General features: G+C 31.0%; 1 protein-coding gene and 1 pseudogene across 1 annotated transcript; both read right to left on the bottom strand.

Moving 5' to 3' along the window:
• Positions 1–2,468: 2,468 nt before the first annotated feature.
• On the bottom strand, positions 2,469–7,732 carry LOC136219986 (uncharacterized). The gene is made up of 3 exons (XM_066007625.1): positions 7,259–7,732; positions 7,150–7,194; positions 2,469–2,689 (listed from the first exon to the last, which is right to left on the bottom strand). The coding sequence occupies exons 1-3, from the start codon at positions 7,702–7,704 to the stop codon at positions 2,632–2,634; spliced, it is 549 nt and encodes a 182-aa protein (XP_065863697.1). The 5' UTR covers positions 7,705–7,732; the 3' UTR covers positions 2,469–2,631.
• Positions 7,733–19,488: 11,756 nt separating this feature from the next.
• On the bottom strand, positions 19,489–24,762 carry LOC136200399 (protein HIGH CHLOROPHYLL FLUORESCENCE PHENOTYPE 173, chloroplastic-like; annotated as a pseudogene).
• Positions 24,763–26,009: the final 1,247 nt, after the last annotated feature.

Here is a 26,009-nt window from a genome sequence, read left to right as displayed (position 1 = left end):
CAAAATAATAGGTTTAAAAAAATATTAACCCAAATTAAATTGATTGTGGATGAGAAAAAGAGTTAATAGTGGGGGGGTTGAAAGTGGAAATTAGGCAGAGCATATGTGAAGTTGAGAATGTGAAAAACATGTAGCATGTTTTCTATAATTAGTGATAGTTATTGGTGGAAATAAAGCTTAAATCACTATTTGATCTTCGTGTATTTAAAATTTTATTATTTAGTATCTGATTTATTATTTGATTATATTTAATTTTTCATCTATTTTAATTGATGAAATTTCATTCAATTTTAATGAAACTTTAACAGTATAACTTGTTATGTGGCAATTTTTAATATTTAGACTTATAAATTTTTGTTTAGGGATTTGTTTTTTATTTTTTAATCAATTAATTATTCTTGCATAAGAAATTTATGTGTCAAACAAATCTTAAGATGTGCGACTTGTCAAATTCATGTCTTAAAATATCACCACATATTAGAGGAATAACGGGTTTGTCAAATACCAATCCAAATTGATGGAAATTCATCAGTTGTGATAGTTTAAGGATGAAATATGACCGAATAATAAATCAGGAGCAAATAACAAAATTTTGAATAAATCATGGACTAAATAACCCGTGAAACTTACCATAAATGTTTTGTTTTTAAGAAAAAAAAATATTATTGGAATCTTTAATAGTAGGGGGCGTTTGGTTTGGGATCTATAGGAATGGGAATGGGAGTTTCATTCCCTTTGTTCTTGTTTGTTTAAAAAAAAAAAAACCATTCCCTTTACCCACTTTAGGTTAAGTCATTACCCCACTTTAGGTTAAGTCATTACCCCATGCCCTCTAGGGAATAGGAATTAATGGTTATTCCTTTCCTTTCCTTTAGTTTCCCTTTCTTGATTCCTTTTCCCTTACCCCTTGTGAACCAAACGCCCCCTAAATTCTAAAAAAATTATCAATATTATGTTAGTGAAATTTTTTTTTTCAAACAAGGATTGGTTTTTTTTACCAGATGAGGACTTAGGTTTTCGTATTGTTAAAAACAATGATATTTTAGATTCACAAAATTAAAATAACTGTTGATAATTTTATGAAAAATTATAAGAATTGATAATATTTTAAAAAACTTGAATTCTTTAATTTTTTAATATTGAAGTTATTTAGGTATTATTTAATGAGGAGATAAAAAAGTGAATGTTTAAAGAGAGAAAGCTCCGGAAATCATGATTTTGGAAAATAAGAAATTTGGTTTCATAGTAAATTTGGTACTGAACAACTTTAATTCTTGAGATTTTCTATTTTAAGGTCGTTAATGCTCATTTTTATATTGTCAAACTAAAAAATCTCCGTTTTTAATAACGCGAAAATATCAGTTCCAGTTTGGACAAAAAAACTCACAGACATGTAATTGACAAAAACTATAACTATTGGGTAATTTAAAAAATTAGATAGTAGGAGAAGTTCATTTACATTTGTAGACTCATTTAGATAGCTGATTTTACCAATATATTTTTCCAAAAATACCCTTACAAACCCTTCATTACCTTCAACCTATATTCTTCAACTTATTTAGTAGGCAATTTAAACTAAAGAAGAGCAAACAACACTGTAAAGGACCATGTTTCAATATAAGAGCAACGAAGAAAACAAAAACATAAACTAAGAACAATGAAGAACACGTAGTGGCGAATACAGGATTACTCGGTTGGGGGCCGATTTTACACGTGCATTCGCAAAATAAAAATTACTAAATCGAACTTGTTCATTTTTTTTATATATATGGGTGTTATAATTTGAATGGTCAAGAACCAATTTTTAAGTATTAATGTACAATTTCTCAAAATTAAACTAGATTTCGTTTAATAGTCCTAACATGTAAAAAAATTAAAAACAATTAATAATTTGGATTTAAGGAGGTCTAATAAGCAAAAAAAAATTAGAAATTTGAATTTAGGAAGGCCTAATAGACCAAAAATAATTAGAAATTTGGATTTAGAGAGGACTAAAATGTAAAAAAATTAGAAATTTGCATTTATAAAGACCTAACAGGTCAAAAGAAATTAGAAATTTGAATTTAGAAAGCACCTAATAGGCCCAAAATATTAAAATTTTGAATTTTGGACAAGCCTTACACGTAATGGACCATTTTGGGGTCTTAATTCAACACCCGAATAATTTTTTTTAAGACAGGGGAGCTAAAACTACTCATTTTAAATATTTAGAGTAAATTTCTTTAACCTCGTCTTCTTCTTCAACCTCATCTTCTACGTAATTTTAAATGTTTAAAGTAAATTTAATAGTTCGCATATATAATATGGGTTCGCATTTTTTTTTACGTAATTTTGAGTTGTTTCAATAATATTGTTCTTGAAATGTTAATGTTTCCACATTTTCAAAGATATATATTATAAATATGGGTTATGCTATGCTTACTTTATATGTGTTTTTCTATATTAAATAATTATATATTATTACTTTTAGATAGTATAATACTTATTTTAATTGAGTTTATATAAAAATTTATTGATTAACAAATAAAAATTACAAAAATATAAATTCGATTAATCCTCGACTAATTCTCGACTAAAACTTTCATTAAAAAAATTAAATATGGGCCAAGCCCACTATTTTTCAATAGTGGATTAAGATCCATCATCTCCATCTGGAATCAAGTTACAGATATCTGAGCATTCCACCAAACTGGATAAGATAAAAAAAAACATTAGTAAATAATTAAATACATATGGAAATTCCATTCATATTAGACCGGGATAAGATGTAAAAATATCTCTAACATTGACAGTTAAGAACAATTTTACCCATAACATTTAAAATGGTATGCTGTCTTTTGTACGAATTGGATAAAAAAAAAATTTTAATAGGTGACATCTGTTCCCAAGTATGAAAAAAGTAGAGCGGAAAACATGAAGTGTGACTAGGTATGAATCTGTTGGTGGGAGTAGGGTTGCAATCGTGTCAACCTCTTACTCATGCTCGACTCATTAGAAAATTGACGAGTTCGAATTCAATATTTTGTTTGTGAGTTTATTCACGAGTTTACTCTCGAGTAGCTTGTTAATTTTAGCTTGTTAATTTTGTTAGGATTAAATTTACATCAATTCGTACGTTGATAATTAAGGTTTGCATTAGACATATTCAAGAGTCCGCTACCCGCATAGCCCACCTTTTATAGGTTAAGTTTGGATATGTATATTTTATGTTTGGTTTGGTCCGATCTAAGTCTGTTCAAACCTGTACATCAAATGGGTTGAGTTTGGGATTTGCCTTACAATCCCAAAGCCCAACCCAATTCGATCTGCCCTTATATTATATTTTTATTATAATTTTGCTGAAAAAGTATTTAATGTTTGATATAGCATATGATACACCATATAACAACACATGCATTTTCTTTTGAAATACAAAAGAAATTCTTGTGTACGATTAGTATTTCACATTGTCTAAAACCAATGTCGTCTGAACTGTTTAAGCACCGCTTAGGCGTTTAAAATCAAAAATCCATCTCAATTTTCTTCGATTAGTCTCTTTAATCATTTTTTTAGCACAAGACGATTTTTAACCGATTGGGCTCGGCCTAGACTACCTCAGTATTGCCTAAATGACGATGAACAAAAGCAGTGTTTATTAGGAATTTATTTTTTGCTTTATTATAATTTACTTTAGAATTGTTTCGATGGTATTGTTATTAAAATGTTGATGTTTGCAAATTTTTAAAAATATATATTACAAATATAAATATAAGTATTTTTCTATATTAAATAATTGGCCTAATGCTTCTACAGCCCCCCTTAACTTGTCCAAATTGGTCATTTTACCCCTCCAACTCATCGAGTATCATATTTACCCCCTTAACTTGTCCAAATTGGTCATTTTACCACTTCACAACTCATCGAATGTCCTATTTACCCCCTTAACTCCATAAAAGTGGTATTTCTCACCCCTTATGATCCTATTTACGCCATTAGGTCCATAAAAGTAGTATTTCTTACCCCTTTATAGTGCAAAATTAATAGGACTACTTATTCAAATGAGTTTGAAAATATATTTTTTTAATATCAACTTTTTATTTTATTAAACAAGTTAAAGACATTATATGTAGGGATAAGGTACCAAAATAGACCTATGGTTTTTGGAGAAGTATTAATTTAGGTTCCACATACAAAATAGCACTAATATAGGTTTAACGTTTAAAAAAGAGTATCAATTTAGACATCGATAACGGAATATAAGGGGTGAGAAATACCACTTTATGGAGTTAAGGGGGTAAATAGGACATTCTATGAGTTGTGAGCTAAATGGACAAGTTGGGGGGTGAAAAATATCACTTTTATGGAGTTAAAGGGGTAAATATGACATTCGATGAGTTGAGGGGGTAAAATGACCAATTTGGACAAGTTAAAGAGGCTGTGGAAGCATTAGAGCATCTCCAACAGCCTCTTAAATTGGCTCTTAAGTTAAAATTTGAGGAGGGAGAATAAAAAATCAGCTCCAACAGTCTCTTAGTGGCTCCTCAAATCACTAAGAGCCTCTCAATCCTCTCTATTAATAGAGAGTCTCTCTCCACCTCTTAGTGCCTCCTAACTTCATTTTTTAATAATAATTTATTATCGATAAGTCTCTCTCCTCACACTATTGGTAATATTACAATAAATAATAATTTTAATAATAAAATAATAAATAAGGAGTGAATATAAAGAGCATTGTTGGAAATGATATATCTTAACCACTCTTAAATCACTAAGAGTCAATGTTTTATATTTTTTTAGAGAGTTCACTAAGAGTCTTTTGGAGATGCTCTTAGACCTAAATAATTTTATATTATTGTTTTTAGATATTATAAAATATATTTTAATTGAATTTATATAAAAATTTGTTGATTAACAAATATAAAAAAAATATAAAAATACAAATTTAATTAATTTCTGATTAATTTCCTACTAATCCCCGATTAATCTTAAAAGACCCTATCCATCAGTCTAATGTCTAGCATTTTTTACAACTTTGATATTTCATATAACAATAGAAAAACATATTAAAAAGCCTATGTTTTATAAATATGTTGATTGTTTTTTTTATAAAACTAATCATAAACTTTTTTTTTATTTTTTTTAATATAAAATAAATTAGCTGGGCAGCAGGGTTTGGTCAGCTTCCCTTTAATCTAACCTAGACCTGTCCACGGACCCGGGTACCCGCCCGGCCCGCCCAGGCCCGTGTCCCTTGGACCGGGCTTGGACAATAAAAATTGTTTATCGGCCCAGCCCGGCCCAGGCCCGCCAAAGCCCGCCTATTTTTTGGGCGGGCTTGGGATTAATAAAAATAACACGGGCCGGCCCAGCCCGGCCCGCTTATTAATATTAATTAATAAATATATATTTATATATTAAATATTTATTTTTAAGTATAATATTTATTTTTTTATAATTAACAATTATATATATATATTTAGGTGGGCTTATATGGGTTGGGCTCGGGATTTGATTTTTAAGCCCGAGCCCAGCCCGGCCCGAGCCCGTCTAAATTAATTGTGGGCTGGGCTGGACTTGGACTGAGCATTTTTACTTAAAAGGAAATATAATTAGATTCTAACCCAGTGTCGTCCAAATCCGAGCAAATATAATTAATTTTTTATTTTTTATTTTTTTAATTTAAAATAAATTAGCTGGGCAGGCAGGGTTTGGTCAGTTTCCTTAATCAGGCCCAGTCCGTCCCCATCTGGGGTAAAGATCCTTTAGAGTTGAAATCCTCTCGAATTGGATGGAGTTGTATGCATCTCCACCAACTCTAGAGGCTTTTCAACTCGACCAACTCCACCAATTAATGATAAGGTAAATTACACAATAGTTATGTTTAAATGAATTATTTACAAGTAAATAAGTTTTCAAACAAATTTATACAAATGTCAGAAATTTGAAATTAAAACTGTAAATAACACAAATCGTGTATTTGTTGGTTTTTTTTTTTTTTTGAGAAAATGATTTTTTTTTTTAACTGAGTAATAACTGAAAATTTTGAAAATTTGACAAAACTCAAAATAAAATAATGAAATTCTGATATAATAGAATTAAAAAACATAGGATGATAATACACAGAAAAAAGATTTACAAAAATATAAATAAAAGTTAAAAACTGATTTTTAGTGTAATTTCCTCTTAATGATATTCATGTATTTGATCCTAATAATTGTTCATAGGCCCAGCTCGGCCCAAACCCATTAAAGCCCAGTTATTTTTTGGACAGGTTTGGAATTAATAAAAATAACATGGGTCAGCATGTCTATTAATATTAATTAATAAATGTATATATTTATATATTAAATATTTATTTTTAAATAAAATATTTATTATTTTTTATAATTAATAATTTTATATTTATATTTAGGTGGATTTATATGGGTTGGGTTTGGAATTTGATTTTTAAACCCAAACCCAGTCCGGTCCGAACTCACCTAAATTAATAGTGGACTGGACTTAGGGATGGCAACGGGTAGGGTACCCACGGGTAATGACATTCCCAAACCCTTACCCTTTTATTTTTTAATTACCCGTACCCGTCCCGTTACCCTAACGGGTAACTTTTTGCATCCCATACCCGTCTCATTTAATTAGCGGGTACCCGCGGGTATCCTTACCCGTTAAGAATCAATAAATAAAACAAAAAATATTATAAATTCAACAAATTACAAATTTAATAACTCATCAATCTAAAAATTGAACAAATTGAACCTTAATTAATAAGAATAAAGTAGCTTAGTGGTATCACTCAATTGTTGAAAAATAAAATGTTGGGGTTCAAATCTTATGTCTTACATCTAAAAACCAATGATATTTATTAATATAAAATTTTTTTATGACGGGTAATGGGTACCGGGTACCCTAGGGGGTATTCCATACCCGTCCTATTACCCTAACGGGTAATGGTTTTGATCCCATACCCTTTTATACAGGGTACGGGTAGTCCCATTAGGGTCGGGTAGTGTCAGGTACCCGCGGGTATACTACCCGTTGCCATCCCTAACTGGACTGGACTTGAACCGAGCATTTTTACCTAAAAACCCGATAGGTCCGGCCCGAGGCCAGCCATGGACAGGTCTAGTTCACAACCGAGAATTTAAAAAATAAAATAAAAAATATAGTTACCAGTACTGACGGCTTCGAAATCCTTGCTTGAAAACCACTAGCGGCCTGCAGATAAAACATTAATTAAATTTAATTATAAATAAAATAAAATTAAATGATGAAGATGAACCTTATAATATTAAGAGAGCCTTCGCCGCCGCGGATGCAAGTGGTGACGCACTTAATAGTGCACGACTCCGCCTTCCTGGACTTAGGCCGTTGAATTTTAGGCCTTTTACAATCCTTAGTGTCTGTCGATTCACAGTCTCCGCCGGATAATGTTTGAGGTATGTTCGATAGAGTTTCTGAATCTTCTAATTGCGATTGTTGTTGCGGACGCGGTGCTGCCGGAGCCGGAGCCGCCGTGCCTACTACTGTTACTACCGCTAAAGCTGCAAAAAAACTTGCAATTTTCAAATTGAAGCTTCTGCTAGTACCGGTGGTGGTGGTTTTGTGGAGAATTGCGACGGAGGAAGACGAGATTTTGCCCTTGATGAAAAAAATATGTGGCGGGGACGGCGGTTGTAGTGGTGGTGGAGTAGTACATCTGGAAATTGGGGTATGGATGATAAGCATTATGATTTTATTTCATTGGCTAAGATTACTTCTTTTATATGTTCCTTGGTTTAAATTACTATTTCACCCTCGATTTATCTAACAAAATTTCTGATGTATTATTTGATGATATTTGATTCCTAATTTATGTCAACGATAAAATTTCACCTAATTTGGATGGAGTTCGTTAAATTTAGTTTAGAGATTCAAATAAGGCGTAAAAAATACTCTATAATGTTGACAGTCAAGTGTAATTTTACTCTTATTGACAGTCAAGTGCAATTTTACTCCTAACATCTAAACTGATACATTTTACTCCTAATATTTGACAGTAAAGAACAAATTTACCCGTAATATTAACAAGTTAAGTTAATTTGCAAAATATTAATCAAACTTATCTATACTTCAGATGTGTCTCATTTTATTACTTATTAGTAGCATATCGCAATAAAAATTAAAAAAAAAGTATACCCTCCGTTTCATATTACATGTTTTTTAGAGAGTTTTATAGAAATTAAAGATATTGAAAAGAAGACATTGTTGCCCCTTATTTATTGATTTCTATATTTATTTATTCTATAGTAAGTCCATTATTCTAATTAATTTCCGTAAACCCGCGTTTTATAGCAGAAAAAAAGATGACTTACGTGTACTGATCATATAAAATGACATGTAATATTAAACAAAAAAGAATCTCTAGAAAGACATGTAATATGGAACAGATGTTATACTATATTTTGAACAAGTTTGGACAAAAAAAATATGAATATTTCGTCGAATTCAAAAATATTAATCTCCAATTTTTTTTATTAAAGCACACAAAATATAAACTTTTTTAGAACCAACTGATGAACAACAGGTGCATAATAAGAAAAAAAAAATATATATATATATAGGTGAGATCCAGTGTGACAAGGGATTATAGTTTGACAGGGAGCTTATTGTGTGATATAACAAAACTACGTAGTTTTGATGATAATTAAAAAGGGCAAAGTGGCAAATTTGTAAATAAAATGATAGATAGGATAGAGAAAATTGTTTTATTTCTTTTCTTTAAAATACATTTTCTCGACATCTCTAACATTGTTTTTCGAAAAATTTTATACTATTAGACTCTTCTTAAATTAGACGGTCATTTTAAGATCCCTGAAGCTCAAGAAAAAAAAAATCCGGTGATCGGAATCCGGGTGGACGTTTTCCGGCGAGAAAACAAGTGCCCAGAAAATTCTCAAAAAACTCCAGAAAATGTAAAACATTATTCTAAGAAACTTTAATTCTTGGATCGAAGTGGGATTTTTTACGGTTTAGTCACAATAAAACGTTTTCCTTAATTTTATCCATTTTACAGGCTTCAACAATTTGTTAGGTCAAAACTGTAAGGAATCTCGATTTGAGCCAAGAATTAAAGTTTCTTAAAATGATGTTTTAAATGTTTTGGAATTTTTTGATAATTTTCTGGACACGTTTTTTATCCTACTTACATTGTTCCAAATCAGTGTATCATTTGTTCTAATATAATACTTATATTGTTCCAACAGAAAATTGTTTTATTTCTTTTCTTTAAAATACATTTTTCCGACATTTATAACCTCGTTTTTCGAAAAATTTTATACTATTAGACTTGTCTAAATTAGACGGTCATTTTAAGATCCCTGAAGTTCAAGTAAAAAAAATTCCGGTGAACGGAATCCGGGTGGGCGTTTTCTGGCGAGAAAAAAAGTGCCCTAGAAAATTCTCAAAAAATTTCAGAAAATGTAAAATATTATTTTAAGAAATTTTAATTCTTAGATCGAAGGGGGATTTCTTACGGTTTAATCCCAATAAAACTTATTCCTTAATTTTATCCATTTTACATGCTTCAACAATTTATTGGGTCAAAACTATAAGGAATCTCGCTCTGAGCCAAGAATTAAAGTTTCTTAAAATGATGTTTTACATGTTTTGAAATTTTTTGATAATTTTATGGATACGTTTTTTTGTCCTACTTACATTGTTCCAAATCAGTGTACCATTTGTTCCAAGATAATACTTATATTGTTCCAACAGAAAAATGTTTTATTTCTTTTCTTTAAAATACACTTTTCCGATATTTTTAACCTCATTATTCCTTAATTTTATCCATTTTACATGCTTTAACAATTTATTGGGTCAAAACTATAAGAAATCTCACTTTGAGCCAAGAATTAAAGTTTCTTAAAATGATGTTTTACATGTTTTGGAATTTTTTGATAATTTTATAGATACGTTTTTTTGTCCTACTTACATTGTTCCAAATCAGTGTACCATTTGTTCCAAGATAATACTTATATTGTTCCAACAGAAAAATGTTTTATTTCTTTTCTTTAAAATATATTTTCCCGATATTTCTAACCTCATTTTTCGAAAAATTTTATACTATTAGACTCGTCTAAAATAGACTGTCATTTTAAGATCCCTAAAGTTCAAGTAAAAAAATTCTGGTTAACGGAATCCGGGTGGGCGTTTTCTGGTGAGAAACAAAGTGCCTAGAAAATTCTCAAAAAATTCCAGAAAATGTAAAATATTATTCTAAGAAACTTTAATTCTTGGACCGAAGCGGGATTTCTTACATTTTTGACCCAATAAATTGTTGAAGGATGTAAAATGGATAAAATTAAGGAAAAAATTTTATTGGGACTAAACCGTAAGAAATAGTACTTCGACTCAAGAATTAAAGTTTCTCCAAATAATATTTTACATTTTCTAAAATTGTTTGAGAATTTTCTGGGAATTTTCGGGTTTTTTTATCGGAAAACGCCAATCTCACAGCCGGATTCCGTTGATTTGGGACTAAACCGTAAGGAATCTCATTTTGAGTCAAGAATTAAAGTTTCTCAGAATAATATTTTACATTTTCTAAAATTTTTTAAGAATTTTCTGGATATTTTTTCTCACAGAAAAACGGATCGCCAGATTCCATTCACCGGAAAAAACTTTACCCGAGCTTCTGGGATCTTAAAATAACCGTCTATTTTAGACGATTCTAATAGTATAAAAAAAAATTTACCCGAGCTTCTGGGATCTTAAAATGACCGTCTAATTAAGACGAGTCCAACGGTATAAAATTTTTGAAAAACAAGGTTGGAAAAGTTGGGAAAATATATTTTAAAGAAAAAAAATAAAACAAATTTCTCTTTCCTTTTATTTACAAATTTGTCACCTCCTTTTGGTTAATTACAAAATTGGTTCTTGTCACACAATAAAGTTTGTCACACCATAAGAAATGTGTCACACATAGTCTCTTTTCTGCACCACTTCGAAGGAACCTAGCTTGGACTGCGGAAGACCTACGCATATCACTTTTTAGATCTTTGATCGATTGGCTGTTTTGTTCCAAAGGAAATCTTCATTCAACCATTAAGAAAACATGTTAACTATTATTTTAATTATCTAATATCAGAACCGTAGGATTACATTACAAATAAATCTAACGGTGAAAGTCTAAATATAATTTGGTCATTAGAGTCCATTTGAGCGGGACTGACTTGTGTTAATAGCCCATTCAGTAATTTATGGGGGTGAGTACGGTTTGGTTTGTTTTTTTTTTTAATGAAATAATGATATCAATTAATATGTCAAACATTAGCCATCAGGCTTACAACGGATGAGGGAATAATATTGGTTACAGTCAATAAAGGTGAAGAGAAACCTAGCTTTGCTATCATATCTGCGACATGGTTGGTACTTCGATGAACAAAGCGAAATCTGCAATATGTTATTGAGGCTGCGAGGTTTCGACTGTCCACAATGACTAATCCCAAGCTCGATAAGTCTTCCATACCTTCATGACATAACGTGTTTATTACAATCCGAGTATCACCCTCAACACAAACATACTCATCTTTTCGCTTCTTAATCCAACTTAGAGCATCATGGCATGAGATTGCTTTTGCCAACGTCGGATTACAATTTCCCAGAATCTGGCCATAACGTGCTGCGACAAACTCTCCTCTATCATTTCGGATAACCGCTCCTATTCCAATTTTGCTTGTACCAGGCACAAAAGTTGCATCGAAGTTTATCTTAAGTCCACGTTGTGGTGGTACCCAACTATCAATAACGATATTCGTAGAACCGTTGCCTCGTGCTGCACTCGGCTGCTGTGCGTAACAATATTGGTTTGGTTGTATAATTTTTGAATTATATCCAATAAAAATGTATGTACAATTTGGTTCTTGATATATATATTTTTTTTATATTTGGCCTGATTCCAGAATCTCCAACATATTTATTTAATAATATTAGGAATTTAAAAATCTTTAGAATTATATCTAATTAATTCAACGGTATAATTCGATTCAATCCTAAAAAAAAGTTAGCGTTTCAATCCAATTTTGTATCTTTTTATTCAGATGCTTTATTCAGTACAAAAATCTCAAAAATCCACACTCAGCCTTACTTGGAGGTATGGCGTTAATCAAACCGAGCCAAACCGAGCTTTGATATGATCATACTCGACTAGTTAGATTCTTGTACCATGCACAAAAGTTGCATCGAAGTTTATCTTAAGTCCATGTTGTAGTGGTATCCAGCTATCAATAACGATATTCGTAGATCCGTTGCCTCGTGTTGCACTCGGCTGCTGTGCGTAACGATATTGGTTTGGTTGTATAATTTTTAGAATTATATCTAATAAAACTTTATGTACAATTTGGTTCTTGATATTTTTTTTTTATATTCAGTCCGATTTCAGAATCTCCAACATATTTATTTAATAATATTATGAATTTAAAAATCTTTAGAATTATATCTAATTAATTCAACGGTATAATTCGATTCAATCCTAAAAAAAATTGGCATTTCAGTACAAGAATCTCAAAAATCCACACTCGGCCTTACTTGGAGGTAGGACGTTAATCAAACCGAGCTTTGATATGATCATACTCGACTAGTTAGAAATTTGACGAACTCGAGTTCGAACTCGAGCTCAACACTTTGTTTAGGAGCTACTCGCGAGATTGTTTATGAGATTAGTTCACGAGCGACTCATTAATTCTGTTCATAAGTTTCGCTGGCAAACAATTTTTTAACACAAAACTATATAGTTGAAAATTACGTTGTTTTATATTTTTCTCTTTATAAAAATAATATTATTAAAAAAATCAAACCAAATTTTCTAACAAGCGAATTCATGAACATTATGTTGGACAAAATTGAATAAAGTTATGAAATTAATTTAAATACCAGCAGACACCTTCTCTTCATAAATAGTCGTGTTCGTTCGTGAATAGACATGTTCTTTCGAGTTCTATTTATATAGAATGGAACTGTCAAAATTCAGTGACTCGACTGTTGGAAAAAAAGATTCTCTGAGATTTTATCCTCTATGTCTGTTCATATTGTTCTTGTTTTCCTGTTCCGGTGATAACGAATTTACATACAGTAAGAGTTTCCTTGTATAATCTGTTGTATCATAGGAGACGATCGTCAATCGCAACGAAATTTGTTTTAAGGAAACTGCTAATAAATGCCTCAGATTTATCCAACTCTGTTCTTTAATTTTCAATTTTAGTGTTTATATAATTTTATGTGTTCGTTTTGCTTTTTGGTTTAATAAAGTTTGTTCATAATTTGCTCATGAATCTATAACCAAGCTTGCTCACGAGTTTCCTAGCCGAATTTTGATGTTCTCAAACTTAGCCTGTTTATAATTCGAGTCCAATATGGTCAAGTTTTTATCGAATCGAACATCGAATCACTCGGCTCATTTACAGCCTTGCTTGGATGGTCGATTTTAGGTTTGTCGCTAGTATCAAAGTTAGTTTTATGAAGTTGGTGACAATTTTATAAAATACAACCTCTTAAAATTGGGTAATATTATTATTTTCTTTTTTTCCTACATCGTCCTGAAAATAATAAACATTTGTAATATTATCTAATTCCAAACCATCCCATGATGAAACAAACAAAAACAAAGTAATATTTACTTTCCTTCGGAAAAAAATAACATTTACGTTGTCAAAAGTAAAATAACTATAGAAAGGGATTAAACCCTTAAATGATGTTAATTTAAAAAAAAATCTTCATTTGGATATAGTTAAAATTTATTTCTTAAAAAGGGGCTGTTTTTAACCTTAGTTAAAAAACAGTCTCATTACGGCACTTTATTCACCGTAATTGATGAAAAATATATTTTATTTTACCTCATTACGGCGTTGTTGGTGCCGTAATGCAATAGTTGGCAGTGGCATGTAATGCCACTGCCAACTCTCCTCCATTTTTAAGAGGGAGGAGGTAATAATATATATATAAAAAATTATAATATCTAAATTTTATATTTTATTATTTAATATATCTTTTGAATTTTATATTTTTTAGTGTACTTGGTATATATTAATTATTCATTCCGTCCAATTCTTCTAACGGGTAAAATTATGAAATTGACATTACTCAAATTGACATTATCCGTACGCAGTGGTGGCTCCAGTATTTTAGAAGTCCTAAACCGCTTTTATATTCTATTTTTTACTGTGTTATTAATGCACTAAATATTTTTTTATTAGTAATGCACTAACTATTTAACCTATACGTTTCAAGCGAAGTGCAGATTTAGTCCTAACGTATGAAATTGTACAAACGTTTCTAAGCAAGATCAATTTTAACTATGAGCTATGGAAAATTTGAAAAGATGTGTTTGACTGTTATTTAGTCACGTCAGACCTTAAACCAAATTGTCGATAAATTGAAACAGGTTCATACATTTTTTTGTAATTATATTAATAACACAGTAAAATATTTTAGATAGTTTCATAAAAGCTAAACCTGCTAAATATAAATTAAACACAATTTTTTTAAAATTGTCTCAAATATTTTACTGTGTTATTAATACACTATTTTTTTTTTGTTATTAATGCACTAAATATTTAACCTATACGTTTCAAGCGTAGTGCAGATTTAACCCTAACATATAAAATTATGCAAATTTAACACTAACATTTCCAAGCAAGATCAATTTTAACCATATGCTACCAAAAATTTGAAAAGATTTATTTGACTGTTTAGCCACATCGGACCTTCTAAATCAGTTTGTTGATAAATTGAAGCAGTTCCATATTTTTTTTAACTATATTAATAATATAGCAAAATGTTTTAGACAGTTTCAAAAAACTAAACCAGTTACATATAAATTAATCACAATTTCTTTGAAAATATCTAAAATATAATATTTTATTATGCTATGAATGTACTAAAATTTTTTTTTTGTTAGTAATACACTAAATATTTAACCTTAACGTTTCAAGCGAAATGCAGATTTAATCTTAATCAAACTTCTATAAAATAAAAATCCAATCAACATCATTATAGTATATAATTTTATTTTTATTTTTATAAAAAATAAATTCATTTTTTTTATTTGTTTTATAAAAATTAATCAAAATAATTTTTTATATATTTATTGCCACTGCTCCACTAGTTGACATGAATTCTTGAGATTCCTGTCACTAGCTCATTACGGCGCCTAAGCGCCATAATGAGTAAAAAAAATTCAAAAAAATACAAATTTTAACCCTGGCTGGGAAACAGCCCTTTTGGAGAAAAATTTCCCAACCAGGTCCAATAGAATAATTTTTTATAAAAATTACTCCAAATAAAGGTTTAATCCTATAGAAAGCACCCCAATGTTAATATCTTAAAAATTATAAAATTTCTACCTTTTTTTTTTATTAGTGGTTACAAATTTCTTATACATTTTATAAATTAAATTTAAATCAAAAATTAATTTTTTTGAGTTTGAAAAATAAAAAAGAATAGGTATTAATCAAAATAATAAAGCAGAGCAGAAATCAGATTAAAAAGTAAACTAATAATTCATTAGTCGTTCTCTTTTTTTACATTAAATACTCTTTAGTCCTTCTATTATAAAAAAAACCACATTATAAGATATTACTCTTTATCACTGTTAAATTTTTGATCGTTCTGTCTATTTTTTTTTTAGATTTTTAATAGTTATATTCGACATAAAGAGACAGACAAAAAATAACATGATAATTTTATATTACACTATAGTTGTTCTGAAAGATAACTGTGACAAAAGATAAAAACTGTATAATGACCATTGAGAGTTTTTTGGAATAAAATTAGAGGTTTGAGTAACTTTAGAGATTTTAACTAGTCAAACTAATAGTGGTGTTAAGTGAAGAGAGGTTTGAAAGAGTTTATTGGGTGCAAAAAAAACTAATTTCGAAAAAGCTGTTTTTAGAAACCTTTTCAATTAGGTTATTGCTACATCTCTTTTAAATGACATTTTTACCCCTAATTACTACCTTTTAATACAAAATAACAGTAATTTTCACCTGATCAGTGACTGACCAAGTGAATTTAGTCAGTCACCATTAGATCTAAGCTTATTAAAATAGTGTGGTGGAGATTAAAAGCTTACTAATAATGGTGACTGACCAAATTTACTTGGTCAGTCATTGACCAGGTGAAAACCACCGTACAAAATAAAGACTTTATCATGTTAATCAAATCAATTAGTCAAATCAGCTGACAAAAACTGCTGACAAAAAATGTAACAAATTAACAGCTTCAACTAACAGTTAATAGTTAACAACTATTTACTAAACTGGACCAATATGTTTTTCAAAATAGAAAGACTAAATAGTATGTTACGTAAAAAATGGGATGGATAAATTATTTACCATTTTATTTATTACATATAAAAAATTCTTATTTAGGAAAGGTAATAATGAAAATAAGAAAGTAGAGAAGAAATAGGATTTAAAAAGTGGATTGCTATACATGTAAATTAAGTTAATTTCACTATTAAAAAATAAGACTATATGGACTGTTTAGGTTCTGTATAGAAATAGGATCAACCCAACATTATGATCAAAACCAGTCACCTGAAATTTGGGTAAAAATATAACTCCATTACCCAATTCCTAAAACCCTAATATTTTCTCAAAGTTTTGAACTTGCAAATTGAGCTGATTAATCTGATTTTTCAGGATGCATTATTTTGGGATTTATAAATATTGAAAAATATAATAAACATAAAAATAATTGGACTTTTTTAGATTTTTATATCTGAAATAAAAAAATATATATAGAAATACAATCAACTGCATGAAATACAAGGCACAAAAAAGATTGTATTATATAAAAAAAACTACTCCACTAGTTTAACGCAAAATAATGTTTTCTGTGTCCATGTTTCGTGCCCATGTCCGTGCCACGTAGGGTCAAACTAGTGGAGTAGTTTGGTTTGGCCTTTCTACGTTGCACGGATATGGACACGAACATGGACACAGAAACGGACAGTGAAAACATTATTGTTAAAACATAAGCATTTATAAAATAGCTTAAAACGAAAATGGACACGGACATTTAAAACATAAGCTTTTATAAAATAGCTTAAAACGAAAATGGACACGGACATTTAAAACATAAGCTTTTATAAAATAGACACGGACATGCTAGTAATTAAAAGTGTCTGTGCTAACATAGCTCTAACCTAGAGCATCCATAAACAACACCACACCGACTCAAGAAGAAGATGAAGAAAAACAGAGAAAAGAAACAGAACAAGAAGAAAAATCAGAGAAAACAACCCAGACTCAAGAACGAACAAGAAAAAATCAGAGATCTTTGCATGTTAGACTTTTGAAATCAATTAAACGATTTCAATGGTTTCTGTTTTCATTGAATTATGAATCTGATTCAGAATCGCAACATGAAACAATTTCAGTTTTTATTTTCTATAGACACTAATTCTGAATCGCAATATAAAACAATTTCAGTTACCCTTTAGGTAAACCTCTCTCAATTAAAGCTTTCAGCATATGCTAGAACTCAAACTGACATAAAAATATAGCTTCCTTTAATCGTTTAACATAGGCACTCTTAAACTCCAAATAATCTGAACTTGTAAATTGAGCTAACTAGCTCAATTTATAAGTTCAAAACTTGAGAAAATATGTTGATGCTCTTCAATTAAGGTTTCAGGAATTGAGTAATGGAGTTGGGTTTTTACTCAATTTTCAGGCGACCGGTTTTGGGCCGGCGATGGAGTTAGCGTCGGAAATATGAATTCTAATCATAATTTTGGGTTGGCACTGAATATGGTCAGAAGAATCAGAAGGTTTAAGTATCCAATTCACGATGATAATCTGAATCAATTTGGAAGTTAAGAAAAAAAAGAGAGAGATAGTGCGGGAAGGAAGAAGAGACAAAAAATAAAATAAAATGAATTCTTACCACTTTTTTTAAGTACTCCTTCTATCTCAAAATAATTGTCACATTATTTGATCAAATCACACGTATTAAGAAAATGATTGATTTGAATTAAATTTATAAAAAAAATAAACTAAAATATTATTTATCTTTCTTTATTAATAATCCTCATTTTTCTGTGTCACTCATTAAATGGACGATTTAATGAGTGACAAAAAAGAGGATCATTAGTAAAGAGAGATAAATAATATGTTAGTCTATTTTCCATAAATTTAATGCAAATCAATCATTTCTTTAATTGGTGTGATTTGATCAAATATGACAATTATTTTGAAATGGAGGGAATATTAAACCTGAAAAATAAGAATTCATTTAAAAAATGTCTCTTCTTCTTTCCCGCACTTTTTCTCTCTTTCTTATTCTTCGCCCCAGATTAATTAAGATTATCATCCTAAATTGGATACTCAAACCCTCTGATTCCGCTAACAATATCCAATGGCAATCCAACATTATGATTAGAATAAATACTTCCATGACTTCCGATGCTAACTACTTACTATTCGCCGGCCTAAAACCGGTCACCTAAAAATTGGATAAAAATCCAACTACATTCCCCAATTCCTAAAACCTTAATATTTTCTCAAGTTTTGAAACTAAAAAGACATAACCCTTTCCATTAGAAAAAAAACTCCCAAAAAGAAACTAAAAGGAAGGAATATGATACACGAAACCACGAAACGGAATTTCTAAAAAAAAATAAAAAAATAAAAACATGTAAATATAAAAAATATAGAAGTATTAGAAAATATAATGAACATAAAAATAATTGGGGTTTTTATATTTAAGATTAAAAAAAAAAAGAAATATAGGAATACAACATAGCCTAACCCACAATCGAAATGCATGAAATTCAAGGCACGCAAAAAAAACTGTATTATATATAAAAAAAATAAGATGGAAAAATATTCTTAACGTTTACGGGAGCAATTTTATTTTACGGGAGCAATTTTATTCATAATGTATAAAATAGTGTAATTTTACCCTAAAAATTGGCATCCAAGAACAATTTGAGAAATAATTCAAAAAATTTACTGAATCTATATATATCAATCTCCAATTCTATTATTAAATTACAAAATATAAAATCTTTTTTTATGCAATTGATGCATAGTAAAGAACGAAATATGTGTTTTATAACAATGTCTAAAATTAATCAAACTTGCCAACTTTAGAGGTAAAATTGTATCACTTTAGACATTAAGAGTAAAATTATTCCGACATTAAGGGTAAAATTATCCCGGCGTTAAAAGGTATTTTTATATCTTATTCCAAAAATAAATATATAAAGTCCAAACCAAACCACTCGAGTAGTCTAACCAACGGACACAGAAAATGTTATTTTTAAAACATAAAACATTTATAAAATAACTTAAAAACGAAAATAGACACAGACACGCTAGTAATAGTGTCAGTACAACATAGCTCTAACCTACAGCATCCATTAACAACACCCACACCAACTCAAGAAGAGTAGAAAAAAAAAACAGAAGAAACAGAGAGAACAATCGAGACTCAAGAACAAACAAGAAGAAATCAGAGATCTTCGCACGCTAGACGTTTGAAATCAATTAAACATTTCAACGATTATGAGCAGGAAAAGACCAAACCACTTTACAGAATTCATCCTCTTGCAATAATTAAAGCATATAGGCCAAAAAATCCATCAGTTTATTGCAATTCAAAAGTGAGAAGCATTTAAAAACTAGAATATCCAAATCTGAGTTTCCAGCAATGTCAAACCTGTCTTCGAGGCTCAAAGCGTATGGTCAATGTGTGCACAAGGAAAGGATCTAATGCAGGATCATCTGGATTCACGGGATGAAATGCTGAAAATGGCACTCTAACCTGCCATTTAAATAAACAGTTAAAAGGAGAAAATTAGATTCAGATTAGCACTGAAGCAGACACCAGTTTCTAAGTTGAGAGATCTTTAGTTCTTTACCCTGCAAATTCCTGCTTTGGTGATAATCCTTGCAAAATAAACTTTGCTTTGAGTTGAATCAGCTAAAGGACCTGCTTCAAGAATTAAAACGTAAGACCTTCCATTTCCTCCAATTGAAAGCACCAAACCTTCATACCTAACCACAATGAAAAGTTAATCATGGAATTAGGACAAGAGAATGATAAGAATCCATTATTAACTGAGAGAAAAATTGTAGTGAAATGTCAAGTATCATGTACCTGTCAAGAGTATAACCTAGACGAAGAGAGAGCTTCTTTGATAGTTCGACATACCCACCTCTTGTGAATACGTACCCTAGAGGAAAAATGAAAAGGCAGAGTAAAAAAAAAAACTAATGGGAGAAGAGTTTCAAGGCTTTACCAGTGTTATTAGAATCATAGGATTCGCAATTTGAATCGTACAATTCGTTTCAGCTCTATTTCGAGCCGGATCTATAGGGTGAATCTAAATTATAACAGAATCTTACTATTCGCGATTCAAATCATACGATTAGATTCGTTTCAGCTCTATTTCGAGCCAGATCTTCACTAATGTCATCAAAAACTTCAACAACACTAACTACTAAACTCACTCTCCTCTAGCCCGAAGACTAACTCCATTCTATCGTTATAAAGTTGACAACAAGGCATAAAAACAGAGTCAGAAACTCAAACTCTCCATCTCCATTGATGTATTAAACAGAGTCTGAATTGTGAAATTAGTTTTTGGATTGCATTTGTATCAGATTTGAATTTTAAGTACTTGCTTGATATGATTTCCTTTTTTTTTACATTAAAATTGCGTTTCTAAACTAATGTTTGATAATATTTTGAGTTCAACATGGTAAATGTTTTATTTCTTATAACATTATGAATTTGAACCAAATCTTACTATTTGAATGAGGATTTCGATTCATGAGTCGAATTTCGATATGACAACTATGCTAGCAACAATTAATTGCAAAGTGCAAAATCCCCCACCCAATAATAGCAGACCAAATTGGACACAAAATAGAGCTATACTGGCTATTACCTGAGAAAACTGCCTGGCCAGTCTCTGTGAAATCAAATTTAGCATCCATTCCAGCATCATACTTGGAAGCAACAGCATCCGGGAAGTAAGTTCCCAGCCACTCAATGAATCTTCCGATTTAAATTTTGCAAGCAGAAGCTTGCTTTTGCTACTTTTTCCTGATCTTAGTTGAGCTAGTTTGTTGTTGTACTCCTAATTTTAAATTGAACAAAATTGCAGAAGTAGCCTAAATATGAAATCACAATAAGAAATCAGCATATAGAAACATGAACATAATAGCCTAAATATGAGCAACTAGAAGGAATGGGATGTACCTGAAACGCTTTCGTACCTGAATGGGATGTACATAATAGCCTATAACAATCTCCACAGACCTAGGAAGCGCGTCAATTAGTTCTTGATCAGTCTTTCTAACCAGAGCCTGCGCCCAAAATAAAAAAGCAAAAAACGTATAAGCAAGTAAATCTACATATACACATATGTAGATAGAGAGAAAGCGAACCTTAACAGTGTAGCCCCTAAGCATAAGTTTTCTAATAACAATTCGGCCAATGCAACAACAAGAACAGTGGTATTTTGAGCTCCAGGTATGGCGAATTCGCACATTGCGCCTTCTCTTATAAGTAATGCATCAAATGCCTATCATCAGCACCAATGGTTCTGGATATTTGACCTAAACCACAGAACTTCCTCCATACTTCATCGAATATCTCCGTGGATTTCCTCCCCAGTCCCACCGGATTGACATAGTCTAAACTCAGGGATTGTTTCTGAACTCGTGAGTTATCGTTCAACTACAGGGGCTTGGGCCTAAGCGGGGAGTGCAAGTGCCTAGGGTCCAGGGCTAAAAGGGACCCAATTTCCCAAAGAAAATAGGTACTATACATGTAAAAAAAACTTAATAATCCAGCAATATGGATGGAGACCACGAAATTCTAGTGGACCAAAATCTTAAATATCGGCAACTCATTGCTGCATCTTCTCTGCTTTTCTAGTTTTTTCCATTACTCATTTATTCTTCCAAAATCCAAATTCTAAGTTTCCAATTCCTACAGTCTAATTATTAAGTAAGATACAATTCATCTTCTTCCCAAATTCCAAGTTTTCAGCAGGTATCCCAACAAAATCACAACACTCCTCATACGCTTCTCCTTGTAACATTAATTTGCATACTACAAAATTACTCTGCATAACGTACCATATCAATATGATTAATTTAAAAGGGATATAATATCAAACTCTTTCAAATCCAAATTTGGTAAATTATAGAATCAATGCATAATAATTCAAACCTAAATTAAAAGAATGATAAGGTTTTCTAGCTATATAATATTGTAATTGGATGAAAATAGAAGTGTGGTTTTTTATCAAAATCATTATCCTTGGTGCTATTTTAATGTTCATCAAATAGCAATAGAGTCAAGAGAAAAACAAAAGTCGGATTTTGGAAATCGAGTGAACAATGTTCCTATGAAAGTAAAAGACGAGGAGATTGCTAGAAAGAAAGTCTTACCATACTATGAAAAAGTTTCTTCCGCTTTTCCACTAACAAAAACAATGTGGGTTGTGCACCAATACCATTTTTTTTTGTATAGTATTGGTGCATAACTCACATTGTATTTGTTGATAGAAGAGCAAAGGAAACTATTTCATAGTATGGTAAGAATTTCTTTCTAGCAATCTTCTCGCTCTTTACTTTCATAGGAACACTGTCCACTCAATTTCCGAAATCCGACTTTTGTTTTTCTTTTGATTCGATTGCTGTTTGAGGAAGACTTGATATCAAGGAGAGTAAAAGAATAGCACCAATGATCATGATTTGATCAAAAACCACGGTTCTTAATCATCCAACAACTACAAAGTAGCTAGGAAGCTTTATCATTTTTTTAATTTAGGGATAAATTATTATGCATTGGTTCTATGATTTCCCAGATTTGAATTGGAAAGAGTTTGACACTAGGAATATTATTTCCTTTTAAATTAATTTTCATGGTATGTTGTGCAGAGTAATTTTGTAAAATGCATTCGCCTAGGCACAGTCCAACTACTTCTCATAAAATGCAGAAAAAGTAGTAGGAACATCACATTACCTGGATCATTAGGTTCCGGTATAGAGCAATGAACCATTCTAAAATCGAATAATGATCAACATAATCATCATCGGTGCTTTCTCTTGGTTTAACAAGGGAGCTGATATGTGTATACTTGCTTGGTTTTTTCAAAATACACTTCCAAAATTGATTTTCATGATTCAATCAAACAAAATGCAATTTCGCACCTGAGATATCCTGTTCCCTTGGCCAATTTTGCTGTTTGTGCCACAACAATACTTTTGTGACTTTCGACAGTAACTCTTTGGCCTTGCAGAATCACCGGCCCAAAACCGGTCACCTGAAAATTGGGTAAAAACCGAACTACATTAGTCAATTCCTGAAACCCTAATTGAATTGGAGCAGCAGCAGCATAACAAGTTCAAAACTTAATGGTGGTGTTGTTGTTGGATCCAAAAAAGGGTGTCAGAAGACATTCTTCTCTACACTTTCTTTGCTTACTGCTAGATTTTCTATCTGATTACAAGAGAGAAATTTACAGATAAGAAAAGAAAAACTTTGTACAAGGAGAAGAAGCAACCAGATCAGACTCATTAAGCTTAAGCATATAATAAACAATGGCTTAATACATCCCCAGCCCCATAAGTTGTCCAAAAACTGCAACCCACCCCTGAACTTTAACTCGTTACAAATAACACTCTCAAGTCCCAAATAAACTCTCAAATAACCCTTAAACCAAAAAAAAAAATCAACATAACATTAGAGCACAAATAAAAGTTGTCCAAAATATCTGCTGATACATAAACAAAAGGGTAAAAAAACTATCAAAATCACAGATATTAGTCTAAAACTATCAAAATCACAGATATTTGAAAGCGTATTTGTTCCAAAATAAGCAAGTTGAGGTAACAGGAGCACTGAAGATGCATTAGGCCATAAACAAATAAATAACGAAGAAAATCAGATCTCAAGACGACAAGCAAAAAAAAGTAAGCCACTAGGAAACGACAGAAGCAGAGCTTTTATCGAGCCGACCACCTAACCGAGCGGCTCAATTCATTTACAGCCCTACTATTTTCCAACATTTACGATATAATAATGTCTTTTACCAGCTCGTACAGCTCTCTTCCCTGCTCCGCAATGTATTCGTAACAAACCTGCGTCTAGATGAATTAAATTTCAGATACTGAAAACACAAATATCAGCAACACAAAAACTACGCCGTTTTAATCTTTTGAAAACAAAACGTTGGACGAATGTTTCGGTGCTTCACAATCATGTAAAAGAAAGCAAAACTTTCGGTGTTGATGCAATTTCGCACCTGAGTATAGAACACAACCAACAGTATTTTGTAGATCGACGGTAACTCCTTGGCCTTGCAGAATCGCCGCCTGAAAATTGGGTAAAAACCGAATTCCATTAGTCAATTCCTGAAACCCTAATTGAAGAGGAGGAGCAGCAGCAGATTTGGGAAAATCTACTGCTGCTGCTCCTCATCGATTAGGGTTTAAGCAAATCGAAAATCAGCAGTATTTTGATGGTCTTGTTGTTGTTGGATCCAAAACAGGGTTATAGAAAGACGAAAATCTACTGCTGCTTCTCTACATTTTCTTCTTTACATTTTCTATATTTATAGGAAATAAGAGATTAAATATTGAGAATAAACGAAAATTCGAGCAAGAACAGGAAATAACCTTTTTGGAGTTTGGAGTCCGTACATTAAGGGAGCTATTTGTTCGGGTCTAATAAAATATCAGTAGCTTCTTTCTCGGGTAAATAACACACTGCCACTTTACCCATATTCACATTATGGCCATTGAATTTCATTTCATTTCTTTTCGGTATAGCCACTGAATTTTATACTTTTTAATATCGGTGGCCATTTAAATTTAACTAATTTCTCAAAATGACCGTTAACGATTGTTAACGATCTCAAAATGAAAATATTCTAGAAATAAAGTTGTTCAGAACAACATTTACCCATAGTTGTTAGAATCGTACGAGTTGACTACCCATAGTTGTTAGAATCGTACGAGTCGTGAGTCGACTCGTACGATTCGATTCATGAAGAATTTGAGTCGTACATATGGTACGACTCGGAAGCTTCATGAATCGGCCGAGTCACCATCGATTCGGCTAATTCACCGAGTCATTGGAGTCGGTCGATTCAGACTACCATTAAAAAAATCAATTTTTAACAACTCAAAAACGTACAGCATAAGTTTCGAAGAAGATCACTTTACAAAAAAAAACGTACTGAAGTTATGAAATACAATTAGTTTTAATTAGATGACTCTCCACTTTACAAATTCCAAAACCTTTCCGTCTTCTTTTCTATTTATTTATTATTATCTTCTTCTACTCTCTATTCTTTCTATTTTCTATGTTCTGTCTGTCTCTAATTTATTTTATAACTTGATATAATTTTTATTTAGATATTAATATTGTATTTTTGGACTAATATTTAAAGTTAAATATGGTTAATATTTATTTTTTATAGCATTTTGAATTTGATCCGAATCTTACGATTCGATTCGATTCACGAGTTCCGATTCGCAAAATGAGATTTCGAGTCACGAGTTGAATCTCGATTTAACAACTATGCATTTACCATGAAACCACATTTTTTAGTTTTGAAAATCACATTTTTTTTTTATCTTTCTGTCTCTAAAAATTCACTTTCTCTCTCCAAACCAAACAACACATAAATGACTTCAAAATAAAGATTTTAAAGAATTAAAGTTCCTAGAATATTATTAACGCTTTGGATTAAAAACCACAAGTATCGATCTGCGAATTCGTGAAACTAAAAAAAAATTAATCCAATTCAATCGTTTTAAAATATTATGATAATAGTACAAATATACCAATATAAACCAAAATTTAGAGAGCTATTAATAGCTAAACCGCAACCAATTAGAGGTAGATCCAACTAGGGGTGAGTACGGTTCGGTACAATTCAGATATTTGAAAATATCCAGAATTGTATTTAAAAAAGTTAACGGTACAATTTGGTTCAGTTATAAAGAAAACGTCAAACAGTTCAA

The sequence above is a fragment of the Euphorbia lathyris genome, chromosome 1 (assembly GCF_963576675.1).
Source record: "Euphorbia lathyris chromosome 1, ddEupLath1.1, whole genome shotgun sequence".
NCBI lineage: Eukaryota > Viridiplantae > Streptophyta > Magnoliopsida > Malpighiales > Euphorbiaceae > Euphorbia > Euphorbia lathyris.
The sequence above is the reverse complement of the archived record's forward strand: the minus strand, read 5'-3'. Positions and strand labels throughout refer to the sequence as shown.

Coding starts and splice junctions, on each gene's coding strand:
- LOC136219986 (XM_066007625.1), bottom strand. CDS start 7,704: ATGCTTATCATCCATACCCCAATTTCCAGATGTACTACTCCACCACCA. Junction 7,195..7,258: donor GGCTCTCTTAATATTATAAG/GTTCATCTTCAT, acceptor TTTTATCTGCAG/GCCGCTAGTGGTTTTCAAGC. Junction 2,690..7,149: donor TTTCGAAGCCGTCAGTACTG/GTAACTATATTT, acceptor TATCTTATCCAG/TTTGGTGGAATGCTCAGATA.